This window comes from Hemicordylus capensis, chromosome 2 (assembly GCF_027244095.1).
Source record: "Hemicordylus capensis ecotype Gifberg chromosome 2, rHemCap1.1.pri, whole genome shotgun sequence".
Lineage (NCBI taxonomy): Eukaryota > Metazoa > Chordata > Lepidosauria > Squamata > Cordylidae > Hemicordylus > Hemicordylus capensis.
The window spans coordinates 416,786,140-416,813,730 of NC_069658.1; the positions used below are offsets into that span (position 1 = coordinate 416,786,140).

A 27,591-nucleotide genomic window follows, 5' to 3' on the forward strand; every position below is an offset into this window, starting at 1 on the left:
TGGGGGGGCAGCTCCCAGACCCCCGGAAGGAGAGGTGAGGCTTCCGCCCGCGTGCCTGCGTTGCCCAGCAAAGAGCTCCACGGAGCGTTTTTCCCGGTCATGGCGGAGAGAATTGAGCAGCGCATTGAGGATCGCATCCCCGAATTAGAGCAGCTGGAGCGAGTCGGGCTCTTCACTCGCAAGGAGATCAAGTGAGCAACTGTGTTCTGTATTCCCTGATTCGATACATTGCCCTGTTTCTCATTCATTAATGCTGATTGGAAGCCAGATTGTACGCTCTCGTGTTTTTTGTCCGAAAATACAAGACGGTGAAAAAGAAGGACTGAAGAGGTTGGGCGAGTCGTGACGTTGGGTTGTCCTCTCGTCCCATACATTGTTTTTGTGCGCCTCGGCTGTGATTCTCGTATGAATAGGATGATTATCCGACACGACCTTTGCTCCGCGTGCCGAGGTTGAGAGAGGCTACACTGTCGTGCCCGCCCCGCGGGACAGGGTCTTCTCTGTTGTTGCCCCCCAGCCGGCTCTGCTGTTCTCTCCCAGTGAATTTCGCTCTTTGACATCTGTGGCTGCTTAAACACACGCGCGCGCACACACACAGGCCTTTTTATTTGTGCAGACATTTACTCCTTGCGGGCTGCCAGGTCTCTCAGCTTTCCTGCTTCTGTTTATGTTTTTAAATTTTGGGTTTGTTTGTTTTTAATGGTTTCTGTTGTTAAACTGATTTTAAGATTTTAAATGTGATTTTTCTGAAATGTAATTGTATGTTAACTTTTGTAAACTGCCTTGGGATGTCTTATGAAAGGTGGTATAAAAATTGAACAATAAATTCTTAAAAATTGATTTTGCATAGCTTGTATCCGACTTGGTTTGAAGTAATGCCCCTGAATTAAGTAAGGGGTGTTCAAGTTAAACTTTTGCAAAAGATTGACTTGATTCATGTCCTGCTTGATGAAGAGCTAATCCTAAACTAGAACTGCAAAATCTTGCAGAATGGCCTTCCCTGGGAATTTGCATTAGGAGAACCATATAATGATGCAGCCTGTATTTAATTTAAATTCTATATATTTTATTAAAATCGGTGGATTGTGTTGCAGGCACTGCTTGCTCAAGTATTGTTGTAGAAGATTGTGTGTATACAATCTGCACAACCTAGTAGAGTGATGCTTATGACTGAGTTTAAAAGCAAGATAAATTTCAGTTGATCCTAAAAATAATCTGATGGAATAATTCAAAATAAAAATGTACAAATACTTAAAGCCAGTTACAACGGCCAGTTTAAGTACAGCAAAATCCTGAGAATCAGATTTAATGGGGAGGGGGAATGGTGTCTAGATTTCTTTATTATGGAGAAATGTTTGCAAATATGTGGACAGCGTTTTGATAAAAGCTAGGAAGCCACACTATTGATGAGGATTTGATTGGGAAGTGGGATTTAGCGTGAAAATATACACTTGACTGATTTTTCTCATGACCAATGTAGGGTCAAAAACATCTTCTGGCCCTATATCCTTCTTTTTATTTGAATTCCCCTTCCCATTTTGCATCTAAAACTTACAAATTCTGAAAGCAGAATTAAACTCTGTGGGTGGATAAAGTATGCAGATTAAAACTTACATGATATAATTGGTGTTTTTTATTCTCCTGTCAGAATTTCTATCTTATAGAAATCTGAATCTCTAAACATTGTTTATAGCACTGGGAAAGTGATTGCATTTAAAAACTGAGCTCACAGGAGGAGAGATGTCTAAATATTTTAGAACACTGGCCAAAATTTTGGTTTTTAAAATTTGTACACAATTACTAGATTTTAGAAATACTTGCTTTTCTTTATATTGATGTGATTGGGTATATGTCAAAACTTAATGACATCCAGGGTCACATTTTACTTAATTCAATTTTTAAAACATACAATGTTATATGTGACAAAATGATATAGTGCCAGTGCATTGTGTGGATCAGGAACCATGAAAAGATGTTGTGTTTTTATATTTCTGCAGGGCAGTTATTAAGAAGACCTCAGCCCTTGAATATAAAATACAACGGAGAGCACTTCATAAAGAAGATTTTATCAGTTATATTCAGGTAGATTTATTTTCTGTATGTTAATCAGATTTATCACAGTTAAGTATTTGTGTTATCTCTTGCATGGATTGCTTTATCTCTTGTTTTTCTTAAGTTGTTAGTTTAAATAATGTAATGCAAGTAAGTACTGCTTAATGGCTGCTGCAGCTTGGTATGGCAAGAATTCTAAGTTCTGCTTCTGGCTCCATTGCATCCTTCCTTTATAGATAAGGTAAAGTGTGCTGTCAAGTTGATTTCGACTCCTGGCGCCCCCAGAGCCCTGTGGTTTTCTTTGGTAGAATACAGGAGGGGTTTACCATTGCCTCCTCCCGTGCAGTATGAGATGATGCCTTTCAGTATCTTCCTATATTGCTGCTCCCCGATATAGTATTATTATTATTAGTATTATTATTGTTACATTTATATCCCGCTCTTCCTCCAAGGAGCCCAGAGCGGTGTACTACATACTTGAGTTTCTCTTTCACAACAACCCTGTGAAGTAGGTTAGGCTGAGAGAGAAGTGACTGGCCAAGAGTCACCCAGCTAGTTTCATGGCTGAATGGGGATTTGAACTCGGGTCTCCCTGGTCCTAGTCCAGCACTCTAACCACTACACCACGCTGGTAGCAGCTTCTGCTTGTTAGTCAAGCATAGTCAAGCATGCTATAGTAGCAGCTTCTGCTTGTTAGTCAAGCATTTTCCCGCTGTGCCACTTAAGGCGACTCCTTTATAGGTAGTTAAGTCTAATTGTTATGATCTGTGGATATTTCCAGCTGTGCATAATTTTGCTGCAGCATATTTTTCCATTATTTTCAGGGCAGTTCTAGGAATGTAGAGGGTCTGCTTTAAGACAAAATATTTGGTACTAAACAGCCCATGTATTTGGAATTATAGGATGATGCCAGTTAGCAAGCAGGCATGGCTGAACTGCATTGTGTTCAAAGTGCTCATTTGAAGAATATTTTTGATGAAATGCCTCACAGTAGTTCAAGGTCGCCTGCTAGCCAGATATTAGGCCTCTGCACTTGGGTGAAATTGGAGTTCCTTGCCCCCAACACAAGGAGGCAGTAGAACGTAGGGCAAGTGCCCCGGATAGTGTCTTGGTGGTGGGGGACCTTTAATTTGCCACCTAGCACTGGCGTGAGTGGGGGTGGCTGGGTGGCATAGAGTTCCTTGCGGAACTGCACCCTGGGAATCTGCACACTGCTGGGAAAATTCACAGGCTTCTGGTGATTGGAGTCCTGTGCAGGACTTCTCCCTTTTGAGGAAGAAAGAAAGGAGGAGAGGAAGGTGGAGAAAATAATCCAGTCCTGACACTCGGTGTTCTCTCTAATTTTTTTCATCTGTGTGCAGAATGAATTTTGTTCTGGGCAGCAGTATCAAGGCAGTGTGTGCACACATGCATTCAGAGTGGGACCTTCTGAGTCAACTTGAGTGGGATCTAAAATCTATGAGCGAGTGCACATGCGCACACCTTAGAGGGAACACTGCTGACGCTTATAGAGGCAAGGTACTGGCAGGATGGGCCCACATGTTTCTGTGGCATCATGAGAAATGTGGCATAATAAATTCAGTTTCACACCTCAGTAGAAGTTGCAGTTATTAAATAAATACTGTGATTTACGGCAGGTTGTCTTAATTGCTGTTGTGCTTGTATTGCTTTGCTATGCTGTGTTCTCAGTCTTGACCAACATTTCTAAATACTTTTCTTTTCTAGTATGAAATCAATCTATTGGAATTAATTAAGAAAAGAAGAGCGGTAAGTTGATAAGTAACTGATAATTTGAAGGAGGAGAATTTTCAAGGACTAAAAGTTGGTAATTGTATTTTTTTTTGTTGACCTTAGCGCACTGGCTACTCATTTAAGAAAGATGAGATTGAATACTCCATTGTGCAGAGAATACATGGCATCTTCAAACGTGCCACAACAAAATGGAAAGTAAGTCTATTTTATTCCATTGATCCCAGTATTTTTGTCTAACTTCTTGTGTAGCAGGATGACATAAAATAACATAAATCGAAGCATCCTAATCTATGTGTAATTGCATCTAGTTTATACAGTCAGTCTTTCCCTGTCAGTTTCTGAAAAGTGTATTTCCCTGTTTCATTAATAAAACAATCGTACGGGATGTCTTAAGGCCGTTTTTGGCTAACTCAGCATTGAGGTCTATATTAGCTGCTCAGAAGTATGATTGGGGAGTCTGCCTTTTTCAGAATTGCAAATTTAGAACTTTCTGACCCCCTGGGCCCCCTGCGCAAAATAACATGTTCTGCATTCATGCAGCATGCTCACCAGGTTAGAAGTGCACCTTCTTCAATGCTTTGCAGTGTGTGCGGAACTGGTTCTCATCTAGCAGGCATTCCGCATGCATTGAGAGGATGTTTGAGAAGCTTCTGCAGTATGCCAGATCCTTTTATTGTGCCACCAGGGGGAGAGGCCTCAGGAATGCAGGGGCTTTTGTATGGATTGTCTTAATTTTTTCCATGAATTAATGTGTGCACCCTGTAACTGGGGATCTTTTGCCAAAGTGTGTGTGTACATACACACAATGTGTACACACATTGAAGCATTTCATTTTCAGAGGGTGGAGGGGAGAGGTATAATGAATAGAATTCATGGTCTGTCTAATAGTATTCTGTGTTTGGAATTGAGAGAACTGGATTCTCGTCTCTCAGCTCTCCGTTTCTTTACCTGTCAGTTGTGAATAAATGTGTCCTTCCTGCATGTTTGGCATGAGAATGAAAAAGTAAAGATTGTAAACGTTTGCACATTGTAATGCTAACTAAATGACAACAGACAAATGGTGAAGGTTCAGAAATCTTATGGCCCCAACAACTATGAGCCTATTCCAATTAGTCCTAGGACCTACACATGTTGCTGATCACACGCTGGATTTGGTCTTTTGCTCAGATCAGGAAGGTGTTCTGTGGGTTTTGATCCACGGAAAACAGAATATTTTCAACAGAACTATCCTACTCTTAAGTGCCATGGGTTGACCCACAGTGTTAACCAGGGAGGGACATCAGCCCACATATGCTAAGACACTAGGATATCAGACTCATACCATCAAGATAGGATGGCCTGTAAATTCCAGTGAATAAACTGAATACAAAAGGGAGTTGCAGAAATGACCTGTTGCATGCTCTGCAATAATAAAATATGTATTTCTAAATGTATTTCTTTTCAAGTTTCCAAAATAGAATGCTTGCTCTTCTTGCTTTTGGAGGATTGGGCCATTGGTGGCTGTTTTATAAAGGGATCCTCCTTATGTCCCAGGTTCCTCTCTCAGCTAGTTCTGTTGCCCACATCTTGCTCCTAGTAGTTATGCTATTGGTGTTTATGGAAAGGAATCACTGTGTTGGAGGATACAGCAAATGATGTGTGTTCTCAGGTGTTCCCATTTCTCTTTGCTTTATCTCAATAGGATGATGTTCAGCTGTGGTTATCTCATGTAGCATTCTGCAAGAAATGGGTGAGTATTGGGCATCATGTTCTCCATTCAAGCTGTATGTTGCAGTGAGCTGATAATCCACTGAAACTTTTTTCAAAGGAGCCACTGAACATTTGGTGGTAATTTAGAATAGTTCTTTTGAAATGACCTGACTTGTTTTTTATTTTTATCTGCTGGTATTGGTAGACTGTGAATTGATCTCTTTCACTTAGCTTTGATTATTAGCCTACTTTTCATAAGGAAATTAAGATTTTGAGATCACCCAGCTTTCTCTCTCTGTGTGTCCCCCCCTCTTTCAGCTTCTCAACGCCTGGACCAATTTGAACCAAATTTGGTACAATTGCAGGGACATATAGGGACACCTCATCAGTGCAGTTTGTGATGATGTCATCCACCCTGATTCAAGATGGTGGATATGTGAACATTTGAGGCGCAAGTAGGCTAGCTTGTGAACTGCCTGATTCAAACCAAATTTGGTACAGTTGTAGGGACACCTCATCAGTGGTTTGTGATGATGTCATCCACCCCATTTCAAGAAGGTGGGCACATGAACACTTGAGCCAGAAATGGGCTAACTTATGAGGATGATAATTACCAGTTAAGATTATAGTGAAAGGAAAGTAGCCAGACTAGTTCTTCATGTAACTTCTTGTATATAATGGAGTTTGCAATGGCCAAAACAGTTGGCCTCTGAAGTCATGGGTAAGGGAGAGAGGAAACAAAGCTGTTAGCTGTCGACTAAATTGCATGATCATTTTTTAAATGATTACCACAGCGTGATTTTAATTTTTGGACTTCTGTAGCTAGGTGGTTTGGGGAAACTGCTTCTTTTTACTACTATCACCCTGGTAAGAAAGACTACAGGTTATTCATTTTGAAAAGTACTTCCAGGGCTTTCTTGCGTTTTGGAAATTTGAAGTCTTGGTGCCCTTTGTGTAAACAAACAAACAAAAACCCTGTATGAATTTGGCCATTATGTCCTCCTATAACTACCAGAAGAAACAGTGAGTTGGGCTTTTAGCATTGACCACAGGCTCTCCCCCCCCCTTTTTTTTGGCGGGTGGTGGTGCTGTAGTCATACAGAGGGATGGGGCTGTAGCTCAGTGGTAGAATATCTGCTTTGTGTGCAGAAGGTGCCAGGTTCAATCCCTAGTATCACCAGGTAGGGCTGGGAGAGGCTCCTGCCTAAAGCCGGGGAGAGCTGCTGCCAAGTTAGTGTAGACAATAGGCTTGAGCCCGAAACATTTTGGAGGCCATTATAGAGGCCTCCGAAATGTTTTGGCCACCTGAGCTTTTCTAAATTTGGCAGCGGGGGTGCTCCTTTAAGGGTGGGGGAGGGTGCACTTACCCTCCCGCCACATTTCCCCCACCAGCGCTCCGTTGCATCAAAGCCCCTCGGGGCGGCAGCATTCCTCTCTGCCACCCCGTTGTCGTCTGTGGCTGGAAGTACCAGGTGCGCATGCACCTGTCGTGTGTTCGTGCACGGTAGACGGGTACACATGCAACGGGCACACGCACACCCGGTACTTCTGGCCGAGGACGACAATGGGGCAGCAGGGAGGAACGCTGTTGCCCCAAGGGGCATTGATGCAACAGACCGCTGGTGGGGAAAATGCGGTGGGAGGGGTAAGTGCACCCTCCCCTTAAGGGAGCACCCCCGCCGCCTCCAGAACGGTTCCAGGCACATCCCTAGTAGACAATACTGAGCTAGAGGAACCCATGGTCTTTCTCAGTAGATAGCAGTTTCCTGTGTTTGCTTTAACTTGTTTTTGAGTTAACTTGTTTTAACTTTGCAGTCTTGGTGCTATTTGAGTTTTATTGCTCCACTATCCAACCCCCCCCCTTTTTTTAATGGGGAAGGCAGATACTAAAAATAAATTGCTTGCATTGGATGTCTGTATGTGTCTTTCACTGTTAGCTGTCATATGGAAAAACAGTGCTATAACCATGCTCTGTAATGAAGCTGAATCTGTTTCAAGTTGAAAAGCTACCTACATGTAAGCATGAGTGACATTTTCTGTTTCCTTACAGAACAGGAAAGTACAGTTGAGCAAGGTGTTTTCTTCCATGTTAGCCCTTCATCCAAATAAACCAGGTATAGTAATTAACTCCTCTGCTTGTAACCAAAATGATTAGAATGTGTCTAAAACATGCTAATCGTTCAGGGGGAGGGCAAATTGGTCTGTATCAGAGGCAGCATCCCTACAAGCCTCGTACATTTAGTTTTCCTGACCTGGTTCATTTAAATGGATGTTGCAGGTTAGTCTCATATGTTAGTGTCTTAGTATATGAGAGTTGTTTCCCAGTTTGCAGCAAAGAGGGGTCCCCGGTTAACACTGAGAGTCAACCCGCTGTGCTTAAAAGAACATGGCAGTCCTGCTGAAAGCAACATTTTGATGAAAGACTGTCCTGAGGACATTGATAGCACTTTCCACTCTCTCCCCTTATACCTTGAAAGTGGTTTCATCAGCAAGTCAAGCTTTTTCATCCAGCTTTCAAGTGGGTGAATTTTGTACTACTATGAAATATTTGCAGTAGTAATCTATGAATGACTATTAAAAAGAAAAGAAAAGAGGAAATTGTCAGAGTGCAGGAGGCAGTTGAATGTGGGGCAGGGGGAACTAGCAGTCCCAGCACAGTTCAAGTCAGTAGCTCTTCATCAGGGGACTGTAAGAAATAGGTACAAAATAGACAATTGATATCTATGACATGCTAAATAGTATAAAATATTGTCAAATTAAAAATAGATGAACTGTAAAGAATGTATACCAATAAAAATTCTAAGAAAAAAATTATAGTAAATATCAGGGCTGTGTGTCATGTTGCGTCTGACAGCTGTCAGACCCAGCTTGCTCTCTATCTGTAACTTGTCTGAAAAAATGTGAAAGACGTGCCTTGGACAAGTGTGGCTCCACTGCAATGTTCCCTGTGCGCGTGCTGGCGCATTTCTGGATGTCCACTCATATAATTTTAGATCCCGCTCAGATTCTTCAAATGCATGTGCGCGCGCACACTGCTTTGATACTGCTGCACAGAACAAAACTCATTCAGCACATAGATTGAACAAATTAAGAGAGAACACTGCTCTGGATGTAAAATGTGCCGTCAAGTCAACTTCAGCTCCTGGAGCCCACAGAACCTTGTGGTAGTCTTTGGTAGAATACAGGAGGGGGTTACCATTGCCTCCTCCCGCACAGTATGAGATGATGCCTTTCAGCATCTTTCTATATCGCTGCTGCCTGATATAGTAGCAGCAGGGTTTCGAATTGGCAACCTTCTGCTTGTTAGTCAAGCATTTCCCTGCTGTGCCACTTAAGGTGTAGTTACTGCATTATTTTCAAACATGTGAATGCCATGTTGCAAAAGAGATGTAGGTGACCGACTGTGGGAACCAGAGATTTCCATCTGCTGCATGTACCGAAACCTTTGTTAGCACAAAATGTTGCAACTTGGTTCTTACTTGGGACCAAGTTTGTGCCAGTTTTTCTGGGCACAGTTCAATGTGTGAGTGCTTATCCTATAAAGCGTAAAAGTGCCAAGGACAAAGACACATTGATGACCATATGCTGCCATATGAGCCTGTCTGGACATTGAATGCCAAATCTGAGGCCATCCTCTGGGTTCCCCTTCCATTGGGGATTTGGGTGGTGACTAGAGAGAAGGGCCTTTTTGCTTGTTTGTGTCACCTCAGCTGTGGAATTTCCTTCCCAGGGAAGCTCACCTGACTCAGTCTGCGATGTAATTCTGATGTCGGGCAAAGATGTTCTTATTTGCCCATGAGCTTCCTCATACAATGTCATCTTGTTTTGTTCTGTTTAACTGAACTTTGATGGTGGTGTGTTGCTGTTTTGTGTCTGTTTCGTTTATGCTTTATTTATTGTTGTATGATGCCTTGGCAGGTTACCTGAAAGGCAGTCTATCTTATCTAATAATAATAAATAATGTGTGAATTTGCTCAAAATAAGATAGCAGTATTGATCTAGTAAAACAAAGCATAGATATTGTTGTTTGGAATAACTGCTTGATGATTTACTGATTTGTGGCAGCCATCTTATATAACACCACATGTCTTTATGTTGTAGCTTTGTGGATTATGGCTGCAAAATGGGAAATGGAGGACCGCTTGTCATCTGAAAATGCTCGGCAGCTGTTCCTCCGTGCATTGCGTTTCCACCCAGAGTGTCCCAAACTTTACCAAGAGGTAGTGCATGGTTCTGCAGCACCCCCCTCCCCCCGCTGGTTTATTTTAGCAGAAGTCTACTTTTTCATAGGCAATTTGCTTGTTCAACTGAATCACATAATATCACTGGGTTTTTCCATGCTCAGGGGCCAATTATATTTTTGTGCTTAAATTTGTAAAATTCAAGGTTAAAGTGCAAGGCCATTGTTTCATCCTCAGACCTATAATTAAATATGATGGGTTTTCAGTCCAAGCTTTACTGCTGTGATAAATGTAATTGTCTTTACTGTGGGTGAGAAAACGAGATCTGCAGTGGGATTTGTGCACTGCATGCTTCACTTCTTTGCCTCCTGAAAATGGCTTAACTTAAAACAGGACTTGGCAAATCTCAGGCACCAGGGAACCTAGAAATTTAACTGTGGCACCAGTGATAGTTATTAAATATAGATTTTATTTGTCCCCCATAGCCCTGTTTCTGTTCTAAGTCTGTTACTTGAAAAGGGGATAAAGAGAAGCCCATGTACCCTGCTCTTCCACAATGCCCATCACTAAATCTAGTAATTCTGTCACGTTTCCACTGTAGGGATGTGCATGAATTGCATTTCGGAACACATCCCCTGCCCCTTTAAGATGGAGGAGAGCAGGTGCATACCTGCTCCGCTGCCGCTCACTGCTACTTCCTGAATTGGCAGCACGCCTCTCAGCTATCTTCATATGCTGGCGATGCTCTCCCCCAATTGACCCCGTGCAACTCCAGCATGCACATGGACTCCATGCATGTGCTGACCACACCAATGTGCGTGCTGGCATTGTATGGGGGCAGCTGGGGGAGAGCGCCACTGGCATGTGAAGATAGCTGAGAGGAGCGCTGCCAATTCAGGAAGTGGCAGTGAGCAGTGGAGGAGCAGGTATCCATCTGTTCTCCATTTTAAAGGGGCAGGGGATGTGTTCTGAATCGTGTCTCAAAACGTGATTCCACTGTCTGGCTCCTAAATTTTTGGTCAGGCTGCTAGAGCCAAAGAAAATTGGTCAAGGCCTGGCTTAAAATGATATAACAGCAGTGAAAGCTGATTTAAGTAAACGCAGAGGTGCATTTGGAGTCAGGGGAACTGCAAAGGTTGAACTCCATATTTACCAGTTTAGTTTATACTGCCTTTAATCACTGGTGTGAAATAACCATGAGCAGGATCCAGACTAAGTTAGTTAAGACTAAGTACAATTGAAATTAATGGGACTTAAATTAGTCACGTCTCATTTATTTCAGTGGTGTTGGGTCATTCAAATCCCCATTCAGCCATGAAACTAGCTGGGTGACTCTGGGCCAGTCACTTCTCTCTCAGCCTAACCTACTTCACAGGGTTGTTGTGAAAGAGAAACTCAAATATGTAGTACACCGCTCTGGGCTCCTTGGAGGAAGAGCGGGATATAAATGTAATAATAATTAAAAAATAATTATTATTACTAACTTAATCTGGGTCCTGCCCCTGTTTTTACTGGACAGTTCACAGTCATGATGTTTATCTAGTTAAATGCCTTACCATAAAAGTTTTAACCATTTCAAGAACAGGGGCAAGAAGCCTAAAAGTATAAATGACAGGGTTCACAATGACCAAAATACTTGGGCTTGTACAGATGCAATAGTGAGACTCTCCATCATGATTAAGTATCAGGAGTGGGCTACATTCCTGTATCACTGTCTCTGATTGTGATTTGTTATAGTGGCACCAATGATAACCACGGTTGAGGTTAACCAGGGGTCCTTCTTAACCAAGCTTGAAACCAAAGTTTGAAGCTGTGTTCTACATGATTGTTAGATAGTCTGTCCTCACCATTTCCACAATTTCCACACTTGCTTTTGTTTGTTTCTGTAGTATTTTAGAATGGAGCTGATGCATGCTGAAAAGCAAAGGAAGGAGAAGAAAGAATTTGAGCAAGCAAAGATGGACATGGTAAGATACTAGGATTCTTTTAAAATGAGCATATATGTGTGTGTGGAAGACATAATTCTCACATTTGGTTTCTGTATATTAGTTCTAAAGCAAATGCACCTGTCTAAGCCCTCTGTCACTGATTCTGTGCTTGTCCTTAAAGTGTAGAAAGGGCATGAAGCTGTTCAGGGGATAGAGCTGCTCTGGAAAGAGCATTTAGGTTCCAAGTTCCCTCCCTGGCTTCTCCAAGATAGGGATGAGAGAGATTCCTGCCTGCAACCTTGGAGAAGCTGCTGCTAGTCTGTGAAGACAATACTGAGCTAAATAGACCAAGGATCTGACTCAGTATATGGCTGCTTCCTATGTTCCTATGAACACAATCTCCTTGGGGCAGTTTGCATGAGTATTGCTGGCACAGTGTTCTCCTACATGATAGTGTGATTTCTACATGAATCAGCACTAAGTCAAGGGCATGATAAATTTATGGATGCTCTCTGAGAGGGCTCTAGTGGCTTACATAGCTGTTTGAATATACAGGTGAAACTCGGGAAATTAGAATATCGTGCAAAAGTCCATTAATTTCAGTAATGCAAATTAAAAGGTGAAACTGATATATGAGACAGACGCATTACATGCAAAGCGAGATAAGTCAAGCCTTAATTTGTTATAATTGTGATGATCATGGCGTACAGCTCATGAAAACCCCAAATCCACAATCTCAGAATATTAGAATATTACATGGAACCAAGAAGACAAGGATTGTAGATGATATGGGAGTTGTAGTCCAACATCTGCAGGAAGGCTGGAGTTGTGCATCCTTGGGCTATATTGTTGTCTTCAGTCTGGGGGACTGTTCCACAGGCGTTGGAGATGAGGCGACTGCCCTTCTTCATACAGAGCCTCACATGTGCATTGGAGCTTTTTCCGGTTGTGGTGCAGTATGGGTGGGGGGAAGCTTTTCAACAATGTTTTCTCTTAACTGAAAGATCCAGGAAATACTTTAATTTTTAGAGAACTTTGTCTGCCATTTTAGGACGTGTTCAATTATTCAGAGGACATACTTAATGGTGGATTGGCTCAAATAATCTACAGAGATGCCATCAAAAAAATCAAAGGTAACCTACTTCTTTTTGTCCAAGCCTTAATTTAAAAAAAGAAAAGAAATCTGCATTGCTTTTCCTAGAAAGTAGGATCAATTGTTCAACCTTCTGTTGGGGCGTGGGGACCTTGAAAATGATGCCGTTTTGTTCATTTTTTTGCAATAGCTGAAATATGGTAACATTTTGCATTCTGTGCTAAGCTTCCTGAAGCATCTAAATCTGACCGCTCTGAGTCATGGGTACTGGGTTAGGTGCATCAATTGTCTGATCCATTACAGGTCGAGTACCCTTTATCCAGACATCTAAAATCTGGACACCATGCCATAAAAAAAACACACACCCCACCTCAGCTTACTTTAAAAATGCGGTCAAACCACCTCCCTCAGGGCCGGGCCATCCTGCTGATACCGGGGCCTCCTGCCTCCTCTACTCGCCCACCGCCGCGCCTCCCGCCCCCTCCGCTCACCCACCTCCTCCCCGCCGCCATTGCTTTTTGCTGCTGGAACTTTCGCGTGCTCTTGCGAGAGTTCCGTCTCACTGTATGTATTTATGGATGATTCCAAAATCCGGAAAAGTCCAAAATCCGGAACTTATCTGGTCCCAAGCAGTCCGGATAAGCGATACTCGACCTGTAAAACCTTCATGTACTGAAAGGTCAGGAGTGGTGTAGGCAAGTGCATACTGTCCAAGACACTGGGCCAAATTAGCACTCCATATTTAATAGACCTTCTTGAAGAAAAATTGGAAGTGTTTTTATGGTTTTGCTGATTGGTTTTGAGTAGGCATATCTCACTGAATAAACTTTGTCAGAGAGGTGCTTGTGATCCTCAAGAGAGCCAGTGTGGTGTAGTGGTTAGAGTGCTGGATTAGGACCGGGAAACCCGAGTTCAAATCCCCATTCAGCCATGAAACTAGCTGGATGACTCTGGGCCAGTCTCTTCTCTCTTAGCCTAACCTACTTCACAGGGTGAAAGAGAAACTCAAGTATGTAGTATACCACTCTGGGCTCCTTGGAGGAAAAGCGGGATATAAGAGCCCCTGGTGGCGCAGTGGTAAAACTGCTGCCCTGTAACCAGAAGGTTACAAGTTCTATCCTGACCAGGGGCTCAAGGTTGACTCAGCCTTCCATCCTTCCGAGGTCGGTAAAATGAGTACCCAGAATGTTGGGGGCAATATGCTAAAAATCATTGTAAACCGCTTAGAGAGCTCTGGCTATAGAGCGGTATATAAATGTAAGTGCTATTGCTATAAATGTAAAAATAAATAAATAAATCTACTATTTTTTGCTCTGTTCCAGGTACAGAGTTTCTTCTCTTGCTGCTCTCAGTCGCAAAACTTTTTGATTTTACACAAGAGCTTCAAAAAGAAATTCTGGAAACGTAAGTTTGGTTTGGGTGGGTTGGGAGAATGGCATGAAGCGTGAGATTTCCATGACTACTTCAGACTCCATCTTAGTAGGCATTAGTCTGCCTCAAATTTTCTCCTAACAGACTGGCTGACATCCTGACTACTGAAGCAGGAGGCTGCTTCTAACACAGCTGGAGGCTTCCATACTTCTGCAGCATGTGTATATTGGGGTGGGGTGCGGTGAAGAGCAGTTTTTATCTTATGTGCTTTCCAAAAATATGTCCCTGAGAATCATGCAGTGCTCAGGGACATATTTTTGGAAAGTGTGGAGCACTTCTGGAAGCAGAGATGATCAGCAAAAAATTACTCCTCCCTCCACACGAATGCCCTGCTTCATGCTGCATCATCACCTCCTTCGTCAGGATGTCAGCCACTATTTTAAATATCTAGAATCTTGCTTTAATATGATTCCAAGAGTTGCATTTTTAGCATTATTATGCAATGGCCTAATTGATTCTGGTCTAATTGATTTGTGTGTGTGTGTGTGTGTAATTTTTATATAGATATATAAAATAAAATGTCCAGAGCTACTTCAGTATAGAGAGAGCTGTGCATATTGTTTGCCCCAAAGGGCAGCCTTCCCTACTGCTGCAGGGCAGGTGGCCTTTAAAACTCAGGAATATTTGAAAGCCTGTTTCCTGTACCAGGTATGGTTTTTTCATTTGAAAAAACCCACTGTGGTTGTCCTAAGCCAGTGGGGTCTGTGGAGGTATGTGGCATTCAAGTGTTAATTCTTAATTTAAAGAATTATTTTCCCAATATGGACTCAGTAGGGTTTGAAATATAGTAATAGCAGCAGGTTGGGGTGGGTAAACATTAAGCAGTATTGAATGCAGTTTGAATATTTTGAATTATTGTAGCAGTGGACTATATAGTTATTGTGAACCGTGCAGATAGGTGAGCTGGAAGTCATCATTTATTTACATGTAGAGTTAGGAAATGAATGTAATTGAATGTAAAAGTTATTGTAAAATCTAATAAAAATTTAAAATGCAATTGTTAACCCTTAGGGCAAGTATGTTTAAAATGCCTGTTGCATTGTGAATGCAACACAATTATTTAAGCATTCTCTTTAGAATTATAAGACGTATACTTCCGATCGCCTTCTCACAGACACACCATCTAGCAGACTTTGGTGTGTTTGATATAGTTCCTGAAGTACTTCCTTGCTGCTTCTGGGTAGTGTCAGCAGTATGTCAGAATCAGCCAAATGATGTTGCTTAGGCTTGCTTGCTCATTAAAGAACACAGCAGCTCTTGGTTGCTCCAGAGTCTTCTAGCAAGAGGCAAAGACACAGATAATAGCATGACACAGTGTTTCTGTTAGCTTGCAGACAGAATATGCTAACGATCCTCTTATGTGGGATTATATGGCACGGCGGGAGCTGGAAATAGAATCTCTGCCATCATCAGAACATATGCCTAAACAGTCAAAGGCACTGGAGGTGGCCCACAAAGAAGGACAGTGTTGCAATGTATTTGAGAAGGCAGTGACGTCCGTCCCCACAGGTTAGAAATGTTGCCCAGATATTTAACTTTAATTTCTTCTCCCCCTGCTCTTGCCCTGCTCTCAAATTATTTATAACTTAGTTTTGAGCATATACGTGTTCAAGATTCCTGAATTCTTCATGAAACTGTGGGCTTGATGGCAATAGAGGTGACAGTTTTTCCTACTAGCATTTGTCTAGCCCAGAGATTCTCAACGTTGGGTCCCCAGATGTTATTGGTCTTCAACTCCCATAATCCCCAACCCCAGTGGCCTTTGGTTAGGGATTGTGGGAGTTGAAGTCCAATAACATCTGGGGACGCAATGTTGAGAATCCCTGGTCTAGCCTGTCTCATCCACTTGTGATTATTATCTAGATTCCCTGCTGTAACAGCTGCATTTTATTTCATGAAAGCATACTACTTGACACTATATAGTTCAATTCAGCTGGTTGTTCTTAAGGGAGCTGAAGGTTCATTTGGACACTTAGGCCTTGTTCTCACAAATGGTGGATGAAGTGGTAAAGCGAAGCCTCTGAATTGTGCTACTGCAGGCATGATTTCATATTTTGCATGTATAGAACAAATTTTCAAGGGGAGAGGTTCTAACCTGGCCTTCTCCCTGATCTGTCATTTTTTAATGTGTAGGAGTAGGGTGTGTGTGGATGAGAGCGTTCTCCTATGTGGGCCTCCATCTGCAGTCTGAAGCAGATCAGCTGTTGCTGCTTGCAGAAACTATGTCAGAAGGTTGGCAGATATTGGTGGCTGATACAGGGGGCTGCATTGCGTCTTCCTTTGGTGCAAAGCATTTGCCCTATGACTCTAAACATTGCCACCTGAAGGACCTCGGTGCAACCTGCACAATGTGATTAGCTAAACCAGTTGGTGTGATCAGCACAGAACTGCACTGTTCCTCTTCCTGTTCTTTAGAAGTCCTTTCCAAAGAGGAAGTACCTTCCATTTCCTGCAGGTGCAGGCTCTCTCTCTGTTTCAGGAAGAGTGTGAGGAGGGCAGAATTGTTAAGCTGCATGAGTTTCACACAGCTGACTCATGCTCAAAAGCTGATTTCTTTAACGAAACCTTGCATTTATTGTGGGTCAGCTGGGATAAAAGAAGACTGAGAGAACGTCAGAGTTGGGTCTTGGAGGCTGGCAGTACTTTGTTTGAGAGAGAGAAGAGGCTTGTTGTTAATTAGCAGTATATGTTTTTTAAATTGTTGATTTGATAAACAGAGTAGTAGTTCGATGCTTCAGTTCAGTTCTTCATTTCCTGACTCTGGAAGACAGGTGGTTGCTGTGTTCAGTCCACCCCCACCCCCTCCTGGGAATAACTGCTTTATTATTTATGTCTTTAATCCTCCAGAGGACATGTGGAAACATTATGTTGCTTTTTGCTTGGAAAGATTTAACCGGAAGACCAACAGTGAAGAGTTAAGGGGGAAGGTAAATTCATTACCTTTAGAGGAATATTTGTTTTCTTCCATTACTGACTTCTTTCATAAGGAACTCCAGTTCGGAGGCAGAAATGTAGCTTGTAAAAGTCCTAAAAGTTTTTTCTCCCTTAAATGCCAGGACGTTATGACTAGGCCTGTTTTCACTGATGTCTGTGTTGCAAGTATTGGTATCAAATCATTTTGCTGCATCAAAGTCTGTTCTTGTGACTTCACTAATGCATATCCTTGGTCTGTTCATTACCATTCCAGTCACTTGTTAATGCTACAGCTGTTAACAAAACAAAACATTGTTTTGAGAGATTTGTCAGGTTGGCTCCTGATGCCTCTAGCTTAGCTTGCAAAATGGCCATTTCCCCCCTCCAGAACCAAGTGGATAAAACTCTCCATATGACATCAGGTTCATAGTTGAAGATGATGGTTAGGGGTGTTGATTAAATAACACAATAACAGACATTTTGGAACTATCTTAGTGTGAAATTGATGTTATCTGGATGATGCAGGAAAAAAAGTAGCATTTGCATCTTCTGTGAAGTGTCCAGAGCCTTTCAGCAGACACTGCCTTCTGTCTTTCACGGTTAGATCCAAAACCTTGAAATCTAGAAAAAGGAGCTGTTTAATGGGGGTGGGGTGGATAGGAAATCTGGAATCATATACAAATCTGATGGGTGTACTGAAAATTACAGAAGTGGGAGTCTACAGTTTGTGGTACGGTTGCAGGAACAGTGTCCCTAAAGCTCCTTTGATATACAGAAGTTAGCTCCCTATCTGCCGAGATACTGTATTGTGTGTATGTATGTATGTGGTTGGTTGGTTGGGTTATATACCGCCCTTTCAAAAATGGCTCAGGGCAGTTTACAACAAAATAAAAACAATTTAAACAAGTTAACAATTAAAATCAAAACTATAAAAACAGAATTAAACCAATTAAACATTCAAACAGTTAAAAACCCTGGAAAACCAGGGCAAACATTTAAAACAATTTAAAATAGTTTACAACCATTTAAAAACCCTGGAAGGTCAGGCTAAACAGATAGATTTTAAGGGCTCTCCTGAAGAGAAAGCCCTTAAAATGTTCTGGTTTGTTTTTTTAATGTAGTCTGGTTTAATATAATAGCAACTTGGTTATTTTTCTTAACTCTGTCATTTTTTAGAGGCTGGAAAGGCTATTAAGTGTCTTCAGTCGAGCTCATGAATTGCAATTGTTGCCAGATTCTCTCTATAAACCCTGGGTAAGGATGCATGCTATTCTGCCTACTCTTGGCCTGCAGTTTTAAAGTGTAATTGATGTGATATCAGCCTTGGAAACACATTTCTAAACAAATGCTTAAATTTTTCTCTTTGAATTGCGTCGCTTCAGCTTCAGCTCCTGCAAGAGCTTGACCTCCAACAGAAGGCCAAAGAAGTTGCAGCAGCAGCCACCAAACATTTTAGCCAGATGGTAGAAATGTGGAAAATGAGACTGCAGTTGCTCATTGAGCTGAGCAGTGATTGTGTGGCCTCTTGTTTCCAAGAAGCCTTTCAAGTAGTTAAAGCTAAGGTAAGACACTACCCTATGTTGTTACAGTTTGTGTATAGGAAGGAACATTTTTGAGCCTCTGTGTGGGAGGTTGCCTGTGTTTGCTAAAATAAATTATGGCATTATGTATATATGTGTGTATGTATAATTTGCCACCCACCGGGGATGACTAGCAGTTGTCATCCAGGGAATGGCACATGATTGTGGTGACACTTGTCAGTGTTATTGCCATTTAGCATCCTCTGCTTCTTGCCCGGAAGAGCCAGAAGAGCAGTCTACACAGTTATGATAGCAACCCTGTTTCCTGCTTAGAGTCCTAAAGGTGTCTTCAAAATGCCCTTATTTCTGCCTTCAGAAGCGCTTTTGTGTTATGTTAACCCCTGCTAACTTGGCAAAAAGGCACCTTTTAACATGGTGCTTCTCTTTATTGAGCAGGGGGAGAGTAACTGCCCCTATCCACCCCCAGCACAGTACTTCCAGTGACTCTTAAAAGCTAGTGTCTATCTTTTGTTTCTTTTTAGATTGTGAGCCCTTTGGGGACAGGGATCCATCTTATTTGTTTGTTATTTCTCTGTGTAAACTGCCCTGAGCCATTTTTAGAAGGGCAGCATAGAAATCTAATAAATAATAAACATTAAAATAATAATGGAGCATAAATAATAAAATAATAAGGGACTCCATACCTTTTTCTTTCCAATACAACAGAAGCTCAGTGGAGTGTTTCTGCCTGCCTGACAAGATCATTGAAGGGGGCTTTGCTCTGTGTGCCAATGATGAGGGAGTCCCGGCTGTCGAGCATGCAGGACAGGGCCTTCTTGGTCATTGCTCCCAGGCTTTAGAATGGTCTCCTTGGTGGCATCTGCTCCTCAGTCTCCATTACAGATTTTAGACAACAAGTAAAAATGTGGCTCTTTACCCAGGTTTTTATATGAGAGAACTGTTTTCTTTGCTGCTGCTCTGTGTCTTGTGTGTTACTGTTTTGTTTTATATATTTTTAAAACTTTTAAAATAGATATTTAACTTTAATATTGTACTTTTAATTGTGCATTGTGTTAATTGTGTACTAATTACATTGTAAACCAATTTGGGATTATTTTAATGAAAAGTGGTATATAAATTCAACAATAGTGTAAGAATACTATTATTAATAATATTATATGTACCGCTCTTCAACCAATTATATAGTTCTCAAAGCGATTTACATAGAAAAAGAAATTGGAGTTCCTTGCAGTGTTCCTTCTCATTTTTATCAGCAGGGAGCGGAAAGAGTTTTCTTCTGGGCGGCACTGTCAAGGCAGAGTGCACACATTATTCACCCACCCACCTACCAGGAATAATTACCCCCCCTTCTAATTCCCCCAGGCTTCCAGAAATAATTTGTGCATCAGAGACTGTGCACCCACCAGAAACGGCTGTGTGGGGGCCTGGGAGTTGATACACATGCAGCTTAGCGGGAAGCCTGATTCCTTGTCTGCAAAGGGCTCCCAGTCTAAAAAGAAGCTCAAAGTAGTCACTAGCAACAGCCGCTGGAAAAACAGTGTGCTAGATTTAGATGGGGGGGACTGCTACTCTCCTCCTGCTAAAAATAAGACAGCCATCACTTTTAAAAGGTGCCATTCTACCTAACCTCTTATTCCTCCACCCTATTAAAAATCTGCTGCATATCTGCCACATAGTCTCAAATGCTGGCAATAGTCTGTATATATGTATGTTATGGCTCATTCCCAGTATTTTCTTGCCTGATATTTCACCACTATCATTTTATCTCCCCTTTATTTGTACCCCCAGGACAGCTTGCCATTATGGATTTTATGGGTGGAATGGAGTGAGAGAGTAAATAGCAAGGATGAAACTGAGGCTCTCTATGAGGTATTGTACATGCCTTTAAAAAAATCTGTGGCATGGGGCTCAACCGTTCAGGACGTACTTGAAGGCAAATGGGAATAGCAGCTGCTAATACATAACATTAATTCTGGATCTAATGCTGTACTGTGTACTCTACAGAATAAAAAAGCAATAAGCCAGAGGCTTCATAGTTCATTGGGTGACCTTGGGCCAATTATAACCTCTGTCTAACCTACCTTACAGAATTGATGTGAGGATAAAAGTAGTAGGAAGAAGAATTGTATACATGGCCCTGAGCTTGTTGAGGGTAAGACAGGATATAAACAAAATAAGTCTGTAGAGTACAAAACAGGCACAGATTGGGCTGGGGGCTAAGAAACGTTGGCAGTGGTGGGATTGGAAGGCTCGAGTAGTGTTGGATTTGTAGATAAACAGATGTGATGGTCATGGAAGGAAGGCTTTGCTGAAGATGTGGGGTTTGAAGATGAGATTTGAAGCAGAAGAAAAGGTTGCTTGATAAGCAGAGTGGGGAAAGCTCTTTGTTGCATACACAGTCTCTATACATGTCTTGATTCATAAGCACAATTTTAAAGTAAAAAATGTTCAAGTAGCACACAACATAATAATTTAGAATAAAACTGCTAAAAATACAATGCACACTATCATTGTAGGCTGAATCAAGTCTCATAAATATAATTCACACAGTGCATATGATAATCTTCATTAACCAAGAATGTAATAGGACTATCCATTCATTCATTCATTCATTCATTTATCAAATTTGTATTCCGCCCCAAACTTTCATCTCTGGGCAGTTTACAATAACATAAAACCAGTTAAAAACATATACAAAAACTTTAACAATTTAACAATTTAAAAATAACCAGAGAGTAAAACCAAAAAATATTAGGAAGCTGAGAAAGCTTGGGTGAAAAGATGGGTTTTCAGATGTTTTTTGAGAATTGCCAGAGATGGGGAGGATCGTTAGCAGGGAGAGCATTCCACAATCTCGGGGCAGCGACCAAGAAGGTCCGTCTCTGTGTAGCCACTGTGTAGCCACCAAACGAGTTGGCGGTAACTGGAGACGGACCTCCTCAGATGACCTCAATGGGTGGTTGGGCTAGTACTGAAGAAGATGTTCTCTTAGATACCCAGGGCCTAAGCCGTTTAGGGCTTTGTAAGTTATAACTAGCACTTCGTATTTTGTCCGAAAACCTATTGGCAGCCAGTGTAACTCCATCAGTAAAGGAGTAACATGGTCTCTCTGAGATGACCCAGTGACCAACCTGGCTGCCGCGTTCTGAACTAACTGAAGTTTCCGGACTACGTACAAAGGCAGCCCCACGTAGAGCGCATTACAGTAATCCAGTCTGGAGGTTACCAACAGATGTACCACTGTTTTGAGGTCGTTGATCTCGAGAAACAGGCGCAGCTGGCGTATCAGCCAGAGCTGATAGAAAGCACCCCTGGCCACCACCTCAACCTGAGAAACCAGGGAGAGGTGTGAGTCGAGAAGTACTCTCAGACTGCGAACCTGTTCCTTTTGGGGAAGTGTGACCCCATCCAGAACAGGCAGATCAAAATCGTCTCTAGAGTTCCGACCCCGCACAATAAGTACCTCTGTCTTATCTGGATTCAGCTTCAGTTTATTCTCCCTCATCCAGCCCATTACTGCTTCCAGGCAGGCATTTAGGGAGGATATGCCAGCTCCTGAAGAAGTTGACATGGAGAAGTACAGGTGAAACTCGGAAAATTAGAATATCGTGCAAAAGTCCATTAATTTCAGTAATGCAAATTAAAAGGTGAAACTGATATATGAGACAGACGCATTACATGCAAAGCGAGATAAGTCAAGCCTTAATTTGTTATAATTGTGATGATCATGGCGTACAGCTCATGAAAACGCCAAATCCACAATCCCAGAAAATTAGAATATTACATGGAACCAAGAAGACAAGGATTGAAGAATAGAACAATATCGGACCTCTGAAAAGTATAAGCATGCATATGTATTCAGTACTTGGTTTGGGCCCCTTTTGCAGCAATTACTGCCTCAATGCGGCGTGGCATGGATGCTATCAGCCTGTGGCACTGATGAGGTATTATGGAAGACAAGGATGCTTCATTAGCGGCCTTCAGCAATTCTGCATTGTTTGGTCTCATGTCTCTCATCCTTCTCTTGGCAATGCCCCATAGATTCTCTATGGGGTCAGGTCAGGCGAGTTTGCTGGCCAATCAAGCACAGTACACTGTATACTTTTCAGAGGTCCAATATTGTTCTGTTCTTCAATCCTTGTCTTCTTGGTTTCATGTAATATTCTAATATTCTGAGATTGTGGATTTGGGGTTTTCATGAGCTGTACGCCATGATCATCACAATTATAACAAATTAAGGCTTGACTTATCTCGCTTTGCATGTAATGCGTCTGTCTCATATATCAGTTTCACCTTTTAATTTGCATTACTGAAATTAATGGACTTTTGCACGATATTCTAACTTTCTGAGTTTCACCTGTAGATCTGGCTGTCATCAGCATACTAGTAACACTCCGCTCCAAATCCCCTGATGATCTCTCCCAGCGGTTTCATGTAGATATTAAAAAGCATTGGAGAAAGTACGGAGCCTTGAAGGACACCATACTTAAGCTCAGATTTTGAAGAGCAACAATCTCCAATCGACACCATCTGGAATCTTTCCGAGAGGTAGCAGCGGAATCACTGTAAAACTGTGCCTCCCACCCCAACACCCTCAGACATTCCAGAAGGATACTGTGGCTGATAGTATCGAAAGCCACTGAGAGATCCAAAAGGACCAACAGAGTCACACTCCTCTGTCAGTTGCCAATTGGAGATCATCCATCAGGCCGACCAAGCAGTCCACCCCATAGCCTGCCTGAAAACTAGTTTGAAATGGGTCTGGATAATCAGTTTCCTCCAAGACTGCCTGGAGCTGAGAGGCCACCACCCTCTCAATTACTTTGCACAGCCATGGGAAGTTGGAGACAGGCCTATAATTGCTCAACTGCAAGGGATCTAACGCAGGCTTCTTTAGAAGAGGTCTAATGATTGCCTCCTTAAGTCAAGGAGGCATCCTGCCCTCCTTCAGAGAAGCATTTATTATTTCCACCAGGCTGTCTACAACAACCTCCCTACGAGATCGAACAAGCCATGTTGGACAAGGGTCAAGAGAACAAGTGGTGGGCCTCACCGCTCCAAGCAGCTTGTCCACATCCTCAGGAGTCACAGACTGAAACCAGTCCAGTCAAATCACACAAGAAGAGTTTTTTGGCACCTCCAGCTCAGATATCAAATTAATTGTGGAGTCTCCATCTAAGTTGGCCCCGAATCCGAGAGATTTTATCTGCAAAAAACTCTTTAAACACAACACAGTGGGTAACTGATGGCTCCAAATTCTGGTTTGGGTGGGGGGGGCAGATACTAGTCCCCTCACAACCCTGAACAACTCTGCTGGACGTGAACTTGCAGAGGCAATATGGGCAGAAACGAACCGCATCTTTGCCGCATGTATTACCTGAGCATAGGTCTTTAGATGTGCTCTATGTAGCAATCTGTCAGATTCTAGTTGAGTCTTCCTCCACCTGCGCTCCAGTCGCCTACCTTGCCGCTTCAGCCCCCGTAGGTCTTCTGTATACCAAGGGGCCAAATTTGAAGCGGGTCGGAGGGAACGCTTGGGAGCAATTATGTCTACTACCCTAGTGAGCAAGTTGTTCCAATTCTCAACCAGGGCATCAACAGGATCACTGGCAGAGCCAACATTGAATCACTCCAAGGCTTCTTGGAATCTTACTGGATCCAATAACCTCTTCGGGTGGGCCATTCTAATGGGCCCGTCGTCCCTCCAGAGGTGGGAAGTGGTTGTAAGTCCAACCTTAACCAGATGGTGGTCCGTCAATGACAATGGGGATATCACAGGAGTCCTCACCCACGGAACACCACCCTGATCAGAGTAAAATACCAAATCAAGCGTGTGACCTGCAGTATGTGTCGGTCTGGAGACCACTTGGGATAGGTCCATAATTGTCATGGCTGCTATGAACTCCTGAGCTACCCCGGACAGATTGGTCCCGAAATGAACACTGAAGTCCCCCAGCACCAAAAGTCTGGGAGACTCCAACGTGAGTTCCACGGCCAAGTCCGTGAGCTCAGTATGGAATTCTGCTAGGCAGTGAGGCGATCAGTATACCAACAGAAGTCCCAATCTATCCCTGGTTCCCAAACTCAAGTACGCACATTCAATATGGTCCAACACCCTAACAGGGACCTTGGTAGGGGAGATGTTATCCTTATAGACGACAGCCACTCCACTTCGCCTTCCATGTCCCCTCACCTGCTCCTCTACAGAATATCCTGGAGGGAGAAGCTGGGACCAAACTGGACCACTAGCCTCCCCCAACCAAGTCTCGGTAATATATACCAGGTCAGCCCCTTCATCCATGAATAAATCATGGATGAGTTCAGCTTTATTTTGGACCAATCTGGCATTACAGAGGAGCAGGGAAAGGCTATGTGGATTGGTGGTGGTTCCAATATGAGCTGACTGATGTGTGTGTAAATTCAGACACCATATCGTACCATGTTGTGATTTCTACAGTTCATATATGAAGTTGAATTTCCAGATCTGTTAGTACTGTTAAATAGGGTGTTGTGCTAAACAAGATTGAATCAGAGAATTCTTCAGTCTGAGTACAAACTTCCAAGTCTCTATTGGAGTCCTTAGACTTGTTTCTGAGTTGAGATATTCTGCTAAGGTCAAAACCAGTAGGTCAGTGGGATCCTTTCTTTCAGTTCAGCTCAGTTCAATTCCTTTCTCAGTTCAGAAAGGAAAGAAGATCCTGTCTTTCCGCTCAGTGATCTCTCCTGGACCATTGCAAACAAATGCCTAAAGGCTTCATAGGTTTTTTCTAAACATATTAAAGACACTTTATGTTTAACTTGCAGAGAGCTTTACTTTCCACCCTTCCTGTTGATTCTATAACCATGAAAGAAAAGTACCTTGAATGGGCCTACAGGACTGGTGGCTATAAGAAAGCAAAGAAGGTCTTCACCAGGTTAGGAACCTTCCTTTTAAAAACCTCAGTTATTGATCTCTTCCCCTCTTCTGCCACAATTATTTTTAAAATTTGCATTGCTCACACACCTTCTTCTGTCCTAGTTTGCATGAAAGCCGCCCATTTTCACTTGAGTTCTTCAAGATGATGATTCAAATAGAAAAAGAGCAAGTGAGTGTTAAATGTTCCTTGGGACTGGTTTGTTTGATGTTGTGTACTATGTCTTTGGAGGCATGTTCATCAGTGAAGTTTCCGGGGGAAGTAGTCGTTTGTTTAGATTTGGGGGAGCTCTGGGGATGTGGTGGGATAGCAGAGGTGGTGGCAATGTGGGAGGGTTATCATGGAGTTGCTAAAGCAAGTGGGACTGTACTACTTGGTAGCTTGCCCCCGGGGCTCCCCCCCTCCGCCAGGCTGCCCAAGACATTCAGTGAATATCTGATGTGGGAATGAGAATGTGCCTTTAGGTGTCTGCACATTCAGTGCTCTGCAAAAGCTAGTGCAAATAGTTGCGGGAGGGAGGGCATGACTAGCTGGTGCATTTCTGTGTGCTCCCCCCCCCGTACTTGGTAGCGTAACTCTGGACTACAAGGTGTATGCGTCAGGGATAGATGGAAGAGTGAAACAGAAGAAGGGGGAGTTGCTCATGGCTTATTATTCAGGACTGCTGTAGCCTCTCCTCTCCCCCTACTGCCTTCTTAAATTAATAAAACTGGTTCTGTGGCAGGCAATAGAGATAATTTTTTAATCTACATGGAATGTCTCACCACTACTACAGAAATAATGATATTTGGACCACATGACAAGTGAATGTAACTGGAATTATTTTTGCCAGTTGAGTGTTAAATTTTTACCACCATTGCTTTCTTTTCTTTAAGGAGTCATGTAAAATGTTAAACATCCGAGAATACTATGAGCGTGCCTTGAGAGAGTTTGGTGCCACAGACCCCGGTAGGAGACTTTTCTCAAAAGTATAGTTCATGGTTTTCTTTTTCTTCCTTTGCTTCCATCCTTTTTCTTCCTTTGATTTTACTAGAGGTAGCAAAATCTTGTAAAACTGTTTTATGGCTTTTGTGTTTAAAAAACGTTTGTTTGTTTTTTTTAAAAAAAGACTGCTAATTGCTGCCTTCCATCTAGCAACCCTTCAGGTGACACTTCCCTGATTCCCCTGCACCTCCCAATCCCTTCAGTAGCTCTTGGACAAACGTGAGGCTGTGATGGCTACAGCCCTCCAGATCACAGCCCAGTGTGTGGAAATGGAGGGATGGGGTATCTTCTCAGTAAGTGACATGCTAGGTTTTAGTCCTTGGTGTCTGTGTCGGAATTCTACAAAAATATTTTTGTGGCTTCAGAATCCTTGCATGCCCCAGTTAGATACATGGTGCCATGCATTGCTAGGTTTTTGGCACACAAGGACCCCTCCTCCTGTAGCATTTCCATTGTTGAAATATGACAAGTCTGTTTTTTCCCCCCCTTTTGAAGATCTTTGGCTAGATTACATCAGAATGGAGCTGAATCATCCCCAAGGCAAACCTGAGAACTGTGGCAGTATTCATTGGAGAGCTATGAAAGCTTTGGAGGGAGAACAAGTGGAGACTTTTATTTCAAAGTACACGTTGCTGCAAACTGGACACCTATGAAAAATGTTATTGGACATATCTCAGAAGACAAATGCTGCAAACCATACAAACTTTTTGTTTATTTTTCTTTAACATTTTGTATACTTCTTCCAAAGGCAAATATATATTTATGGGTCAGAATGTGCACTACTGGTTTTCCATTGGATCAAAATCTAACCCAAGTTCATGTTGCATACTCAGGATCTGAACAAAACTAAGATGGCCTCTGAGACATGGGAGCAGGGGTGAGAAAATCAGTTTGGCTTATACTACCTTATACTGATCCAGACCACTGAATTCAGTGTTGTCTGCAATGACTGCATGTAAAGCAGGTCCCCTTTCTCTGAGCTGGTGGTGTTGGGGTTAGTAGTAGTGTTTTGGACCCATTACATTAAACAAATAGGAGTGCTGATGCATGTGACTATATCAGCACTTAAGTGTCACCTCCAGTCTTCCCAGATGTTTATTTTAAAATTATATA

The 27,591-nt window shown here is 42.4% G+C and overlaps 1 protein-coding gene across 1 annotated transcript; it reads left to right on the plus strand.

Annotated features, from left to right (window-relative positions):
• Position 1: 1 nt before the first annotated feature.
• On the plus strand, positions 2–27,255 carry UTP6 (UTP6 small subunit processome component). Its single transcript, XM_053297008.1, has 19 exons — positions 2–191; positions 1,998–2,082; positions 3,778–3,819; positions 3,907–3,999; positions 5,486–5,533; positions 7,544–7,607; positions 9,595–9,713; positions 11,564–11,641; positions 12,654–12,735; positions 14,018–14,099; positions 15,454–15,635; positions 16,974–17,053; positions 18,216–18,293; positions 18,422–18,601; positions 20,369–20,449; positions 25,385–25,494; positions 25,599–25,665; positions 26,370–26,442; positions 26,974–27,255. The coding sequence occupies exons 1-19, from the start codon at positions 100–102 to the stop codon at positions 27,129–27,131; spliced, it is 1,794 nt and encodes a 597-aa protein (XP_053152983.1). The 5' UTR covers positions 2–99; the 3' UTR covers positions 27,132–27,255.
• The last annotated feature ends 336 nt before the right edge of the window (positions 27,256–27,591 follow it).

Bases quoted from the DNA above. Each gene is read 5' to 3' on its own strand.
- UTP6 (XM_053297008.1), top strand. From the start codon at position 100: ATGGCGGAGAGAATTGAGCAGCGCATTGAGGATCGCATCCCCGAATTA. The intron at 5,534-7,543 runs GTGAGTATTGGG...GTTTCCTTACAG, and splicing joins TAGCATTCTGCAAGAAATGG to AACAGGAAAGTACAGTTGAG. The intron at 18,602-20,368 runs GTAAGACACTAC...TTGTACCCCCAG, and splicing joins TTCAAGTAGTTAAAGCTAAG to GACAGCTTGCCATTATGGAT.